At 41.8% G+C, this 13,819-nt stretch overlaps 1 protein-coding gene across 6 annotated transcripts in view; it reads right to left on the bottom strand.

Moving 5' to 3' along the window:
* FBXO16 (F-box protein 16) overlaps positions 1-13,490 on the bottom strand; it is a 53,688-nt gene extending 40,198 nt beyond the window's left edge. For 5 of the 6 annotated variants that reach the window (XM_059372568.1, XM_059372525.1, XM_059372543.1 and 2 more), the window contains exons 1-3: positions 11,541-11,890; positions 9,089-9,224; positions 817-852 (exon numbers count right to left, since the gene is read on the bottom strand). In XM_059372568.1, coding sequence (XP_059228551.1) covers positions 817-852; positions 9,089-9,187 — 135 coding nt within the window. In that variant the 5' untranslated portion in view covers positions 9,188-9,224; positions 11,541-11,890. Of the gene's footprint in view, positions 1-816; positions 853-9,088; positions 9,225-11,540; positions 11,891-13,409 lie in introns of those variants that run through there. The other variant, XM_059372534.1, reaches the window with a different exon arrangement.
* Positions 13,491-13,819: the final 329 nt, after the last annotated feature.

Here is a 13,819-nt window from a genome sequence, read left to right as displayed (position 1 = left end):
GAACGAATGACCAACTATGACAACCAAGAACATTAAGAAATAGTATTTTTTGTTAATCTAGTGCAATGGACTAAATGTTTGTATCCCCCCCCAACATACACACAAATTCATACATTGAAACCTAACCCACAAGGTGGTAGTATTAGAAGGGGGTTGCTTTGGGAGGGAATTAGGTCACAAGGGTGAAACCCTTATGAGTGAGATTAGTATCCTTATAAGAGACCCCAGAGAGCTCCCTCCCTCCTCCTGCCATGTGAGGTTAGAGTGAAACAATGGCCATCTATGAACCAGAAAGTGGTGTCCCCAGACACCAAATCTGCCGATGCCTTGATCTTGGATTTCCCAGCCTCTACAACTATGAAAAATAAATTCCTGTTGCTTATAAGCTACCTACTTACCTATCTACTTAGGGTTCTTAATTCTTGTTACGTGTAATCAACTTGAAATATCTCACCTTTAAAGCGTACAGTCAATGTTTTCTCATTAAGGGAACATCTCTGACCTGGATTATAACATCTCTGACCAGTGGACAAGATGCTGTCTCCAATGAGTTTCACTAACAAAGTATCTACAGAAGTTTGGGATGCTATAGCAAAATACATAGACTGGTTAGCTAGCTGTCGTCTCAGATTCAACTCACCTTTACAAACCTTACTTTGTGAATATAGAACCCTAACTGATACATACAGAGAGTACCAGTCGAATTTCTCAGGCAATGAGTGATCACTTATTACCTTATGTTCAAACTGAATTCTTTGTGCTCTATGATAATGTGACATAACATAACAGAGAAGTAACTATATTTTAAATGGTTACCCATTTTCCAAGCAGAGCTCTTCTTTCTTCAAATATCTACAATAAATAAAAAGAATGGCATGATTTTGTATTTCATGGTTCAAAATACTCATTATAAGAAAGATATCATTCAAGTATCAATAAATAAAAACTGACAGTCTTTTCATTATACCAATGAGTATAAAAAGACAGAATTCACTCCTGAGAGGGTACTTTCCTTATTTTTAACTTGGAGACAGTATAGTTTTTCTCACTTTCTCCATGTGGAATAATTCATCTTAAAGAAAAGCAATGCTTTTTTTTGTTAAGGGAAAGACATAAGAATGGAACTGTAAGGCGAAATCAGTTTTAGAATTTGAAAAGATATGAAAAAATGGACAAAGGAAAAAGAGGAAAATGGAGATCCTCTCTCAAATATCAATCATATGAGAATGCGTGAAATTTATGTGAGCAGCTCTGTTTTTTATATTTTGTCATGTACACATATCGTGGGTGTACATGTACTGATATGTTTCCGGGATTAGAAATTTGTGTATGTGTACCTCTGGGCTCACAACTCGGTGTTTACCTGGACAGGCTTATTATGATATACTCGTTAGCACAGACACCATGCCATTTTTACATCTCTACTGTAGAGTACATAGCATATTACAGGTACTCCTGTTTGCTGGATTGAATGAATTGGTTGTGGTAAGTAATGTTCTCATGGATGTAGCAGTACAATGTGGGTGGATTTATATATTAGTGTGGAGGTGTTTTCCTGAGCACCAGTCATATGTGTATTTGAATGAATGAGGAAAGGAGAATAGCAGGGGAGGGAGTTATGGAGAGAGGAAGCAAGGGAGTCACGAACAGATGTGCATGTCTCTCTCCCCCCCACACTCAGGCCCTCTGTCAGCTTTCAAAATTGGGATTGATGTTTTCCCCTTACTTTTAGCACTGCCTAAATTCTCTAGTGCTGTAAGAATGTTCCCACTTGGAGACTAACTAAGGCCCATTTCTTTCCTTTTTTGTGGAGAAGGATGATGATCTGGTTTTATGCTTCTAATGGATAATGCTTTTCTTCCTTTTTTAGACTCTCAAACTCTAGTTTGAAAGGGTACACAAAAGGGGGGTTAAAATAATTGGTTCAAAACAACCTCAAGGCCAGTGAAATGTCAGTTTTGCTCCTGGCTTACAGGTAGACATTTTTCTCATATTGGAGAAGAAGAAAAAGAAGGCCTTTCTCCCCTGCCCCCCTATTAACCCTCATCTGGGCTATTAGGACTCTCAAATAATGGCAACAGATAAATGTGGGATTTCTGGATGAAAATAGAAGAGAACCCATAGAGTACAGAAGATTTAAAAATGTGGCTTCAGATATTTCCTGAACTCTTCGTTTTATCTAACCAAAGTCTACCAGTCATCTGTTGTTGGATCCAAGTTACCAGCTCCAGTACTTCTCAGAGGCCCAGGGGATCAAACTCCTCCCAACTAATTTCCAGTTATAAACCATGCTCCACGTGGGCTTTATAGAGTTTGCTATGGCCCTCATCATCTCTGGTCATTTTATCTTCCCATGTGGATTACAACCACTTTCTCTATAATCTAAGTTGCAAGGCAGGCCCTCAAACACCTGCTGATTGAACAACAACAAAAATGTTTCAAAAGTCATAGCATTTTATTTTTTTAAAAGATTTTTATTTATTTATTTATTTGACAGAGAGAGAGAGATCACAAGTAGGCAGAGAGGCAGGCAGAGGGAGAGGGAGAAGCAGGCTCCCTGCTAAGCAGAGAGCCCGATGTGGGGCTCGATACCAGGACCCCAAGATCATGACCTGAGCTGAAGGCAGAGGCTATAACCCACTGAGCCACCCAGGCGCCCCCAAAGTCGTAGCATTTTAGAGCTAAAAGGAACCCCTAAGATCTTTTGAATTTCCTTATTTTAGAGAGGACAAGCAGAGGCCCAAAGGCTTACATTTATGAATTTTTAAGAATCACTGGTTCCAAGCCGTCTGTTCAGCTCAACTCTTTACTGGTTCCTCACTAGAACTATGGTCTTCCTCATCCTGACATCCAGCCCTACATTTGCAATAACTGTTGGGGGAAGGAAAAAATATTAAGTCCTAAGATCATAACCTCTTTTCCAAAGGAGGATGAGATGACCATCATGGTGCCCAGTGACAATATGGGGCATTGGAAACAAAGGGGCATTGACTTGGAGGGGTAAGGATAGTTAGTGAGAAGGTAGCAGGAAAGGAATGGGGTGGGAAGTGGGAGTGTACTCAGGCTAAAACAGTGAGGTTTTGTTTTTGTTTTTGTTGTTGTTGTTGTTGTTAGAAGGTCGGGAGGGACAGAAGCAGAGGGAGAGAGAGAGAATCTGAACCAGGCTCCACACCCAGTGCAGAGCCCAACTCAGTACTCGATCTCACAGACCTGAGACCATGACTGAGCCGAAATCAAGAGTCGAATGCTTAACTGTCCCTAAAGCAATAGTCTTTGGAGGGCCAATAACCAAGTCTAAGGAGGTCCAAGCAAATCCAGTTCTTACAGAGGCATCTAGACCCGGGTAGAGACCAATGGGAGAGAGGAAAACCACTAGACAAGCTCAGATCTGGGTCTGACTCTTCTCTTGCAAGAAAGAGAATTTGGGACACATTATTCATCAGTGCCTCGGGTTTGGAGCAAGTCTTCATTCCAAAGACTTGCAATCAGGTTTGGCATCTTAAAGAGCTGGAAAACAAAGTATTGATTTAAAACAGAAATATTAAAATGGGTCTGCTTTCCTCGCAGAGCACTGCAGTTACTGCAGTTTGTTTATATCACAGTTTACTTGGAGCCTGCTGTTAAGTCAAAATCCTACGGTTGTTATTTTAGTCTGTTGACAGCGCAGCTACATATTTCGCCGTGTGACGTCATTACAATGTAGGAGTGAGACATTTAGGGGCTCCAAAATTATGATTGGTTAATGGCAACAAGGTGCTTTTTCTCAGAACACCTTTTAACATGTACTGTACTACGTCTCGAAAAAGAAATCTTGGTTACTTTCAATTAAAGCACTGGATGGCAGGGGCGCCTGCTTCTCCCTCTGCCTCTGCCTGCTCCTCCCCCAGCTTATGCTCACTCTCTCTCTCTGACAAATAAATAAAATCTTAAAAAAAAATTAAAACATTAGATGGCTAGGTGGCAAAGAAATGCCCACTTTTAAAACACTCTTCCTCTCAAAATTTGAAATGCTCAAGTTATTTTGAAATCTGTTATATTTGCCCCTGCTGATCATGCTGTCTTTGAAGGCATCTGAATTTGAATTCAATCTCTCTGCTTTTTTTTTTTTTTTTTAAAGATTTTATTTATTTATTTGACAGAGATCACAAGCAGGCAGAGAAGCAGGTGGGGATGGGGGTGGGGGAAGCAGGCTCCCTGCTGAGCAGAGAGTCCCATGAAGGGCTCCATCCCAGGACCCCGAGACCATGACCTGAGCTGAAGGCAGAAGCTTTAACCCACTGAGCCACCCAGGCACCCCTCAATCTCTCTGCATTAAGTCTGCTGTGAAGTTCAGTTCCTGTACCCCGATGAGCACTGAGTGTTGTATGGAGGTGTTGAATCATGACATTGTACACCTGAAACTAATAAGACACTGTATGTTAACTAACTAGAATTTAAGTAAAAAAAATTTTTTTTTAAATCCTGTGACCCTTTTTAAGACTGAAATAGTTACACATTTTACATCTTACTACAGAATCAAAGACAGACAAAAATAAAACAAATATAAAAACAAGGACCTCAAAATTACACTGATCATTGGTGACACATGCCCTATTTAGAAGTATAGAAAAATCCTTACAATTATTGTATGGACACCTTCTGCCAAGCTGTGTCTGTGGTGTCTATTTTTAATACCCTTTATACAGTCAGAATGTTAGATCTGGAAACAACCTCTGAGGTAATCTCATCCAACTCACTTATTTTATAAGGAGGATGGTAAAGCCCAGAGAAAGTAGGTGACTTACTCAAGTCAGACAGGGAAGTATCAGTGATCTGGATCCAGAATTTTCAATTCCCAGAGTTATTGCTTTCTCTTTACTTTTATTTACATAATTTTGAGATTATTTTCAAATTTGGAATTTTAGAAATTTTATTATACTATGTAAAGTAAAAAATGAAAGCTTTCTTCCTACAGGACCACCTCCCCTGGAAACCATTATTAATAGTTTGGGATTGGGGCACCCAGCTGGCTCAATCACTGGAACAAGTGATTCTTGATCTTGGGGTTGTAAGTTCAAGCTTCACACTGGGTATAGAGATTACTTTAAAAAAATAGTTTGGTAGGGGCGCCTGGGTGGCTCAGTGGGTTAAGCCGCTGCCTTTGGCTCAGGTCATGATCCCAGAGTCCTGGGATCGAGTCCCGCATTGGGCTCTCTGCTCAGCAGGGAGCCTGCTTCCTCCTCTCTCTCTCTCTCTGCCTGCCTCTATGCCTACTTGTGATCTCTCTCTGTCAAATAAATAAATAAAATCTTAAAAAAAAAATAGTTTGGTATACCTGGATACAAATTTAATATGGGTCTATATATTTTTCTACATATACATATGTGTATATATACATGCACAAATTTTAAAAAATAATTTTAGTACAAACTGGAACTTAACTAAACCACAAAATAACTCCTTGATAAAAAAAAATAAGAGCTAGGAACACCTGGGTGGCTTAGTTGGTTAAACGTCCAACTCCTGACCTCAGCTCAGGTCATGATCTTGGGGTTGTGGAATCATGCCCTGGGTGGGGCTCCTTGCTCAGCAGGGGGTCTGTTTAAGATTCTCTCTGTCCCTCTCTCTCTCTGCATCCCCCTCAAACAAGTAAAGCTTTTTTTTAAAAAATGAGAGGTCTAGGGGGAGCCTGTGTGGCTCAGTGGGTTAAGGCTCTGCTCAGCAGGGAGCCTGCTTCTCCCCTCTCTCTCTGCCTTCTGCTCTGCTTACTTCTTATCTCTCTCTCTCTCTCTGTCAAATAAATAAATAAAATCTTTAAAAATACAAGAGAGATCTATGGGATGCTTGGGTAGCTCAGTTGGTTGAGCATCTGCCTTTGGCTCAAGTCATGATACCAGAGTCCTGGGATTGAGCCCTGCCTTCATCAGGCTCCCTGCTCGACGGGAAGCCTGCTTCTCCCTCTTCCTCTGCTGCTCCCCCTGCTTGTGCTCTCTGTCAAATAAATAAATAAAATCTTAAAAAAAAAATTAAAAAATAAAAATGAGAGGTCTAAAGAACAAAATAAATATTATCTCTAGAAATTATCATTTTGAGACAAAAGCTATTAAAAATTCAAGATAAGATGAGGGCTGTGATTCACTGCCTGGGGTTTATTCACCTACCTGTTGGGAGTGCTGTTGGCTCTCAGCCATGAACTTGAGAGCTCTGCTTTATTCAAAGTCAGGCCCTTCCAGGGGCAGGTAGTCCCTACTAGATGGTCAGTGTAGAAGTATTTATTTATTTATTTGTTTGTTTGTTTAAGCAACCTCTACACCCAATGTGGGGCTCCAACAACTATGCCAGCCAGGCGCCCCACCGTGGAATTATAAAGGCTGGTGGCTACAGGGCCAGGCCTCAAACATGTGGCCTTTGTCCCTTCCCCTCTACATCTCTCCTCACCCACCTCCCCTCCTTTCCCCTCCCTTCCCTGGTGCTGGTCCAGAGAGCCCTCCACAGTCGAAGCCCTACATGCCAATCTCAGAGTCTACTTATCTAGTAAACCAACCTGCAACAGGAAATCAGGCAATTAAGCCTTTTTTCAATGGAGCGCCTGTGTGGCTCAATTGGTTAAGCAGCTGTCTTTGGCCCAGGTCCTGATCGCAGGGTCCTGGGATGAAGCCCTTCCCCACCTTGCTCAGCAAGAGCCTGCTTCTCCCTCTCCCTCTGCCTCCCCTCTCCCCCTGCTTCTTCTTTCTCTGTCACATAAAAGAATAACATATGAAAAAAAAAAAAAAAGATACTTTCTCCCTGGCTGCTAAATTGATCTAGACTCCTCTAATTTTTCAAAAAAAATCTCTGAAATCAAGGCATCCAACAAATACGTATTTCAATTCAAGTCACTTTTTCACGTATGTGTAAAGCCTTCACGATTCTAGGAGAAAACAGATTTCAAAACTAAAAACCGAAGTTTTTTGGGGGTGGGGGGGAAGCAGAGAAGCCGTTATATAAACTGTTGGAGTGCCAAGAACATTTATGAACAGGTGCTCAGTAAGCAGTTGCTGAGCTGAATATAAAGGGCTTTCCATAGACTTGCTTGTGTTCAGGGCCAGATGAAGGCCGGATTTCAGTCTCTCATTCTCTGTCTTTCCTTTTGTTTCTCCTGATCTCTCCTCTTATTCTATGCCTCATTCTTCTTTCCTCACTTCTTTTATCTTTTTCCTTTTCAGTCTCTCTCCCTTTTATTTCTCACTACTCCGATCACTACACTGGCTGCTCTCTCTCTCACCAGATTGCTCACGTTTCACATCAGAGGAGTAGAACAGGAAAGTACTGAACAGGAGGGGTCAGACTGATGCTCATGTTTTCCCAGGGTAGTTAGCATATCTGTTCAGTGTAGAGGCAAAGGGTCAAACCCAGGAGGGATGTAGGAACAGGAAGGGGAGCTTCCATGAAGGAGGTCCCAGGGAGGATGGCTGAACTTTGACTCCATCTTTTGTATCTCAGGAACTATGCCAGACACTGGAAATACAGAGAGAAAAGGCACAATCTCAACTCTTAACACATTACAGCTGACTGGGAAAGTGGATAAACAGTGATGAGAGCAAAGAGAAGCAAACAGGAGGAGGCTTTCCAGAGAAGATGACATTCAAGTTGCTCATAGGGGAGGCAACAAGGGGAGCGAAGGAGTGGAGGTGTGAGAGGGCCTGGCTCATCTGGAGGCTACTTTGTTGGTCTGGGCCTAGGATAGGAGGAGGCAGGGGCAGGGCTTGGAACTGACAGGCTGGCTGAGGTTGACTTAAGAAAAGCCCCCAGTGCTACGTGTAGGGGTTTGGAATCTTCTCTTTGGAGCAGGGCCTATTACCATTTTCACACAAAAGGATGACCTTGGTATTTTATTTTAGCTTTTAATTCTATTTATTTTTCTTGTTTTAGTTTGGTATTTTAGGAAAATCACTCTGGGACCAGAATAGAAGATGGATTGGTCGGGAGAGAGGCGATGAAACCCGCTAGGGGTTACAGCAGTGCATTGGGCAAAGGGTGAGGGTGATGAGGATGTGAATCAACAATGGGAAGCTGAAGGCAAAGGGATGAATGAAGGAGAGGGGCCCAGATGAAGAGGAAGACTTCTAGAACTTGAAATGAACTGTGTGTGGAAGTGAGGGGGTGCTGGTAGACATATCTCCCTGGGCCTCCATCTCACACTCCTAAATGTCTTGGAATACCAAGAGGGTCAGCTCTCCATTGCTCTTTCCTTGGGCCATTTCTCCAAGGTACATTTGGAGCAAGGCAACCTTGAGTAATGAGGTGCTATCTCCCTTGGGGACCAAGGACAGACTGTTACTGCTTACTATAAAAGCAAAGGACTCCCTGGGCTCACTGTTCTCAGTTGTCATGCAAACCCATGGTGTGTGTAGTATTTTTCCATGCCTTCTGGAGCACTCCTGTGGGACACGGTGGGCGAAGAGAACCAATGCCAACATGTTGCTCCTGCCACTTGCTGCACTGTGAGTAACAAAGATTTTTGTCTCTGACCCAAGAACCTTGTGTTTTCCTATGAAATGGTAGTGTCTTCTATGCCATAAGTAATGGGCTAAGTTATTAGTTTGTAAATTGGGAGATACCAACCCAGAGCTGGCAGGGAGGAGGATGAATTCTGGCTTGAGTGACTTGGTGTAAAGTGATGCCTTTTACCAGGAGGAGGAACTGGTGTGTAGGAGCAAGAAAATGAGGTCAGTCTTATTGATGTTGATTGTTTTTTACTGACAATTAGGTGTGGTCCTTATAAAGGGTTTGATAATAGGAGCTCACTGATCTGTTGGTAAATTCTGCCCCCAACTGAAGCAGGAATAGAAATCCCCAGAGGTTGGCCAATGACACCCCAGCATGATACTCGGCTTTCCACCTCTGCAATCCTCTGGTGTATTATTCTGTGAGTGCTTCCTCAGAAAGCAGATAGGAAATAAACTTCTTAGGAGAAGCTGAGTAACATGAGTCATCAGTTGAGATTTATTCATTTTATTTGGTTAAATGTGCAGCATTATTCAGTAACTGCAATTCTAGCAAGAAAATCTTTTTCTGGGAACTCCTCACAGACTAACCTCACAGATATAAAATAGTTCTGGTCACTTACCCGGTCATTCAAAAGCTGATGGTTTAGAGGTGTCCAGGTACTCATCTTTGTCTGCATTTTGGGGGCATCTGTACTTTTTGGAGGTGCAAATGCCATCATGAAATAACAGAATATTCTTCCATAAGAAAAACCATACCTATCAGAAGAAAAGAAACATAGGATCTTCAGAATACTAAAAATACTAAGACCATACCATCTTTTAGTACACTGAGAGAGAGAACTGGGGAGGGAGAAGAACATGTACTGGGAACATTTTATAGGTCAGGCACTTTATTGGAATGCTTAATTAAAGCTCATAACAATCTGGGAAGGTGGTGGGTTTTAGCTCATTTTATAGATGAAGAAAATGAGGCTCACTGATGTTACACACCCTGCCTAAGTTTATACAGACAGACAGTAGATTGTGGAACTAGAAATCAGATCAGGTCTGTTTAAATTATTCTAGCTAAGAACATACCCACCTGGCCAGAAAGAAGTATTTAATTTATAAAATCATAATGCAATATAAATCACTCCATCCTGGTCCCTTGTCTTTCTTCCTCCCCTCTCTGTGATACCTAAGTAACAAGGGTTCTAGCGTGATACCATATTTAAGAAGTAGAATAGTGTAGTGGACAAATCTGAGCCTTTAGAGATGGATATATTTGGGCTTACTGGGGGAAAGGTGCTCTTTTTAGGTACCCAGTCTATGTCTTTGTTTATTTGATTAAAACACTTCAATTTCCATGAAGAATTACTTGCCCCTTATTGTTTAGAATCTGCTGGGTTGGTTAATCAAGGTCATCTCTCCTTCCCCAGCCAGGACCTGGTCATGAGACCAAGCTACACCAGTGGGACTGACGCTGGCTCCTCCTAACTTGACAGCTGAGGTGGTTGTTAACAATAGCACCAGTGCCCTGTTAAGTTGCTGCTGCTGCTTTACCCCTCAGAAGCCCCTTATCCTTTCTTGCCCATTTTTGGTAAGCTATCTGATTATCCTTGCAATGAATTTCTTCTTTCTGCTTATTTACTTACATTGTAAATATTATATTTGCTTACATTAAAAAAAATACAAGACTTTTTACTTTATACAGGTTTGATCCTGGCTCTAAAACTTACTAGCTGTATAACATTTTGCAACTTATTCAGTCTATCTGAGCTTTTGATCTATCTGCATTTACCTTCAACCACTGTTTCAAGGATTGTAGAAAATGGGTCCAACAGAGTGCCTGACAGATGGGCAGTCTCACTAACTAGTAACTTCCCTGCAACCTTTCTTAGAATTTGACAGAGTGCCTCAAAACCCGTCAGAGGGGGATGACTGAGTGGCTCAGTCAGTTGGGCAACTGCCTTAGGCTCAGGTCATGATCTCAGGGTCCTGGGGTCAAGGCCCACATCAGGCTCACTGCTCCGTGGGGAGTCTGCTTCTCCTTCTCCCTCTACTCCTCTCTCCACTCATGCTCTCTGTCTGTCTCTCTCTCTCAAAAAAATAAATAAAATCCTAAAAAACAAAAACAAAAACAAAACAAAACTATTGGAGGGCCATAGCAAAAAAAATTTTTTTTTTAAGATTTTATTTATTTATTTGACAGAGAGAGATAGTGAGAGAGGGAACACAAGCAGGGGCAGTAGGAGAGGGGGAAGCAGGCTTCCCGTAGAGCAGGGAGCCCGACTCGGGGCTTGAACTCAGGACCCTGGGATCATGACCGGAGCTGGAGGCAAATGCCTAATGACTGAGCCACCTGGGCACCCCAATAGTTTCAATATTATATCCTCAGAGTTTCTACTTGCTACTGCCTTCCTTCCTCTCTAAAGGTGGGTTTCATATTAAAGCCATGGCTTGCCTCCCTGATCTATGGGCTCCAAAAATTACTATACAGCAGCAAAGACTGGGCAATTAAAAAAGAAAACATTACTTTTTGGCTGATATGGGATTCCCCCAAAAGCTAGGTCTGAAATCTCTGAGGCTCTCCTTTAACAGGTAATATTCTCTCTCAGGTTTGAGTTATAGCTGAAGATAAAGCCAATGTTTGAAAACTACAGGGGCATCATTACCCAATTGCTTCTTGGCAGTTGCCTACTGCCACCAAACCACTGGTATAAAGAGGACTCACATCAGCACTCACATTCTTCCCAACCTCTAACACCTAATTACCTGAGTCACACATGGTTAGCCAAATTGCAAAATGTACAAGAAATTATTTCATTACAGTATTATTAATTGGCAGCTATAAAAGTATGTGTGAGTGGGCAAATTATAGATACAAAGTGTGGTCTTTAAGCCTAGATCTGCTCAGTTAAAAATCACATTTTTTTTTTGTTTTGTATTGTTATTTATGTTTGATTTTTCTTCTCTTTAAACCAGTTGTTGTTTTTAATTTTTTTTTAAGGGCCATAAAACTCTTTAAAAACATGATGAAAGCTATGAATCCCTTCCCTAGAAAAATGCTCATGAACATAAAATTTTGCTCACCCCAGGTGAAAAACTCCTCCTGTAAGCTGAGAACTTTCCAGTTTGTGGAGGAAACAAGCTAGGCACAATTTCTGAATTAAGACAAAGTAGCTTCTCTTGGGCTTCCTTAAGGCCCAGCACTGGGCCTTAACAGTTTTCTTTTTCTTTTCTGTTTTCTTTTTGCCTGGTTCCTAACAGTTAGAAATTATTTGAACTAGCCTTTTTTCAATCATCATGGTTTTCAGGACATACAGCCCTCTTGGTAATACAGTTCTGCTGAAGCATTCAAATGGGGTTGTCCTGCTCTTGCTTTGTCATTATCCTTTTGTGTTTTCTTCCCCCTCCTTCCACTCCAGAAGATGAGCAGTGTACATTCCTGCATGCACACACATGTTCACGGCATTAACACTTAGGACTATTACAAAGACAGACATTTTTATATAACATACAGAAGAAGTAACTGTCCCCACTCTGTCAGCAAGACAAAGCAAGTTGTCTTCCTCTCCTCCCACATCTAAGCTTCCTGTTGTTTTTTGTGTGACCTCTTTCCACCTTAATGGCTGTCTTTGGATGTTGGGCCTTAACTTTTCCTTGAATGAATAGGAAGAAATTGGCGCCTGGGTGGCTCAGTGGGTTAAGCGCCTGGGTGGCTCAGTGGGTTAAGCCTCTGCCTTCAGCTCAGGTCATGATCTCAGTCAGGGATTGATCCTAGGATCGAGGCCTGTGCCAGGCCGTCTGTTCAGCAGGGAGCCTGCTTCTCCCTCTCTCTCTACCTGCTTCTCTGCCTACTTGTGATCTCTGTCTGTCAAATAAATAAATAAAGCCTTAAGAAAAATAAAAAAGACCAGTGGAAGGGCACCTGGGTGGCTCAGTAGGTTAAGCCTCTGCCTTCAGCTGATCCCAGGATCCTAGGATCTAATGAAATAATAGATCCTAGGATCCTAGGATGGATCCCCATGTCGGACTCCCTGTTCAGTGGGGAGCCTGCTGCTTCTTCTCCCTCTGCCTGCCATTCCCCCTGCCTGCTCTCTTTGTCTCTGTCAAATAAATAAATAAAATCTTAAAAAAAAAATACCAGTTGATTATATCACTTTTCAGTTCAAAAACCTTCAGAGACTCTCTGATAGCTACAGCATAACCAGGCTCCTTATCACGGAAGTCTATGTCCACTATGAATTTACCTCAATTTACCTTTTCAGCCTCATTCTCACCCCCCTCCCCATGCACTATCTACCCAGACACACTGAACTTTGGTACAAAACAATTAGTACAGAACTCTGATGCCTTTTTCCTCATGTGGTTTTCTTACATTGTTCACGTGAATCCTAATCCCAGTGCTACATAATTGGTGCTCAAATATTTGTCAAATCAACTGAGTGAATGAATACAATAGTGGAGAAGAAGCAGTTTAAAGATTAAAACTAATAGAAATGTAGGATAAAACTCAGAACATTATGACTTGAGCACTGGAATTAAACTCAGGATTATTGGATTTTTACTTGGAATTTACAGAGCAGAATAGGATTGAATTTCTCTGCCAACACACATTGTGCAATGCAGTATCATTAGCGAAGGTAATTAAATTATCAGGAAATTATTAGGAAATAAAGTACGGTTAGATTTAAATACGAATTCATCTTCTATCCAACTAGTTAGACACAAAGCAAAAACTACACTAACGACAACAGGTTAGTGTTTGATAGGCACAGAAATAATGAACTGTTCTTAATTTCCTAAGCATGAAGCACCTGGCATTTTAACTGCAGTTGAAACGGAGCAAAATATTATCCCCAGGAGCACTAACAAGGTTTGTAAGAGGCCCATGAGGATCTCAGAGTGGAGATCTGAAAAGAGTCTCCATCCTTTTCATGCACTGCCCATAGCTCTCACCTCTTTCAGCTCACCTCCCTCTTCAAGCCTCAAGCGCTAGTGTTTCCATGGCAGCCTTTTCTTTGACTCTGTCCAGCCCCCGCCCTTCCTTCCAGTAATCCAATCACCACCTATAAATCCTTTCACTGGCATCCGGGGTCTCTTAGGCAACAATGTGTGTTCTCTTGATTGGTCAAGAGATTCGGGAAGGCTGGCTCCAAAATTGGGCACACGGATAAAATTAAAAAAGACCGAGCGCCAAGAGGGTGGGAGGGGCTGCAATCTCCCCATATAAAGCTGGGAGACTGATGTGTGCAATCCCGACACAAGCAGCATCGACAAACACTCAAGACATATTAGTGTTCCAACTGAAGGCAACCTACTGAGCATGCCCAGTTATATTTCTCTGGTCATTCCAGGGCTTCGAAATG

The sequence above is a fragment of the Mustela nigripes genome, chromosome 1 (assembly GCF_022355385.1).
Source record: "Mustela nigripes isolate SB6536 chromosome 1, MUSNIG.SB6536, whole genome shotgun sequence".
NCBI lineage: Eukaryota > Metazoa > Chordata > Mammalia > Carnivora > Mustelidae > Mustela > Mustela nigripes.
The sequence above is the reverse complement of the archived record's forward strand: the minus strand, read 5'-3'. Positions and strand labels throughout refer to the sequence as shown.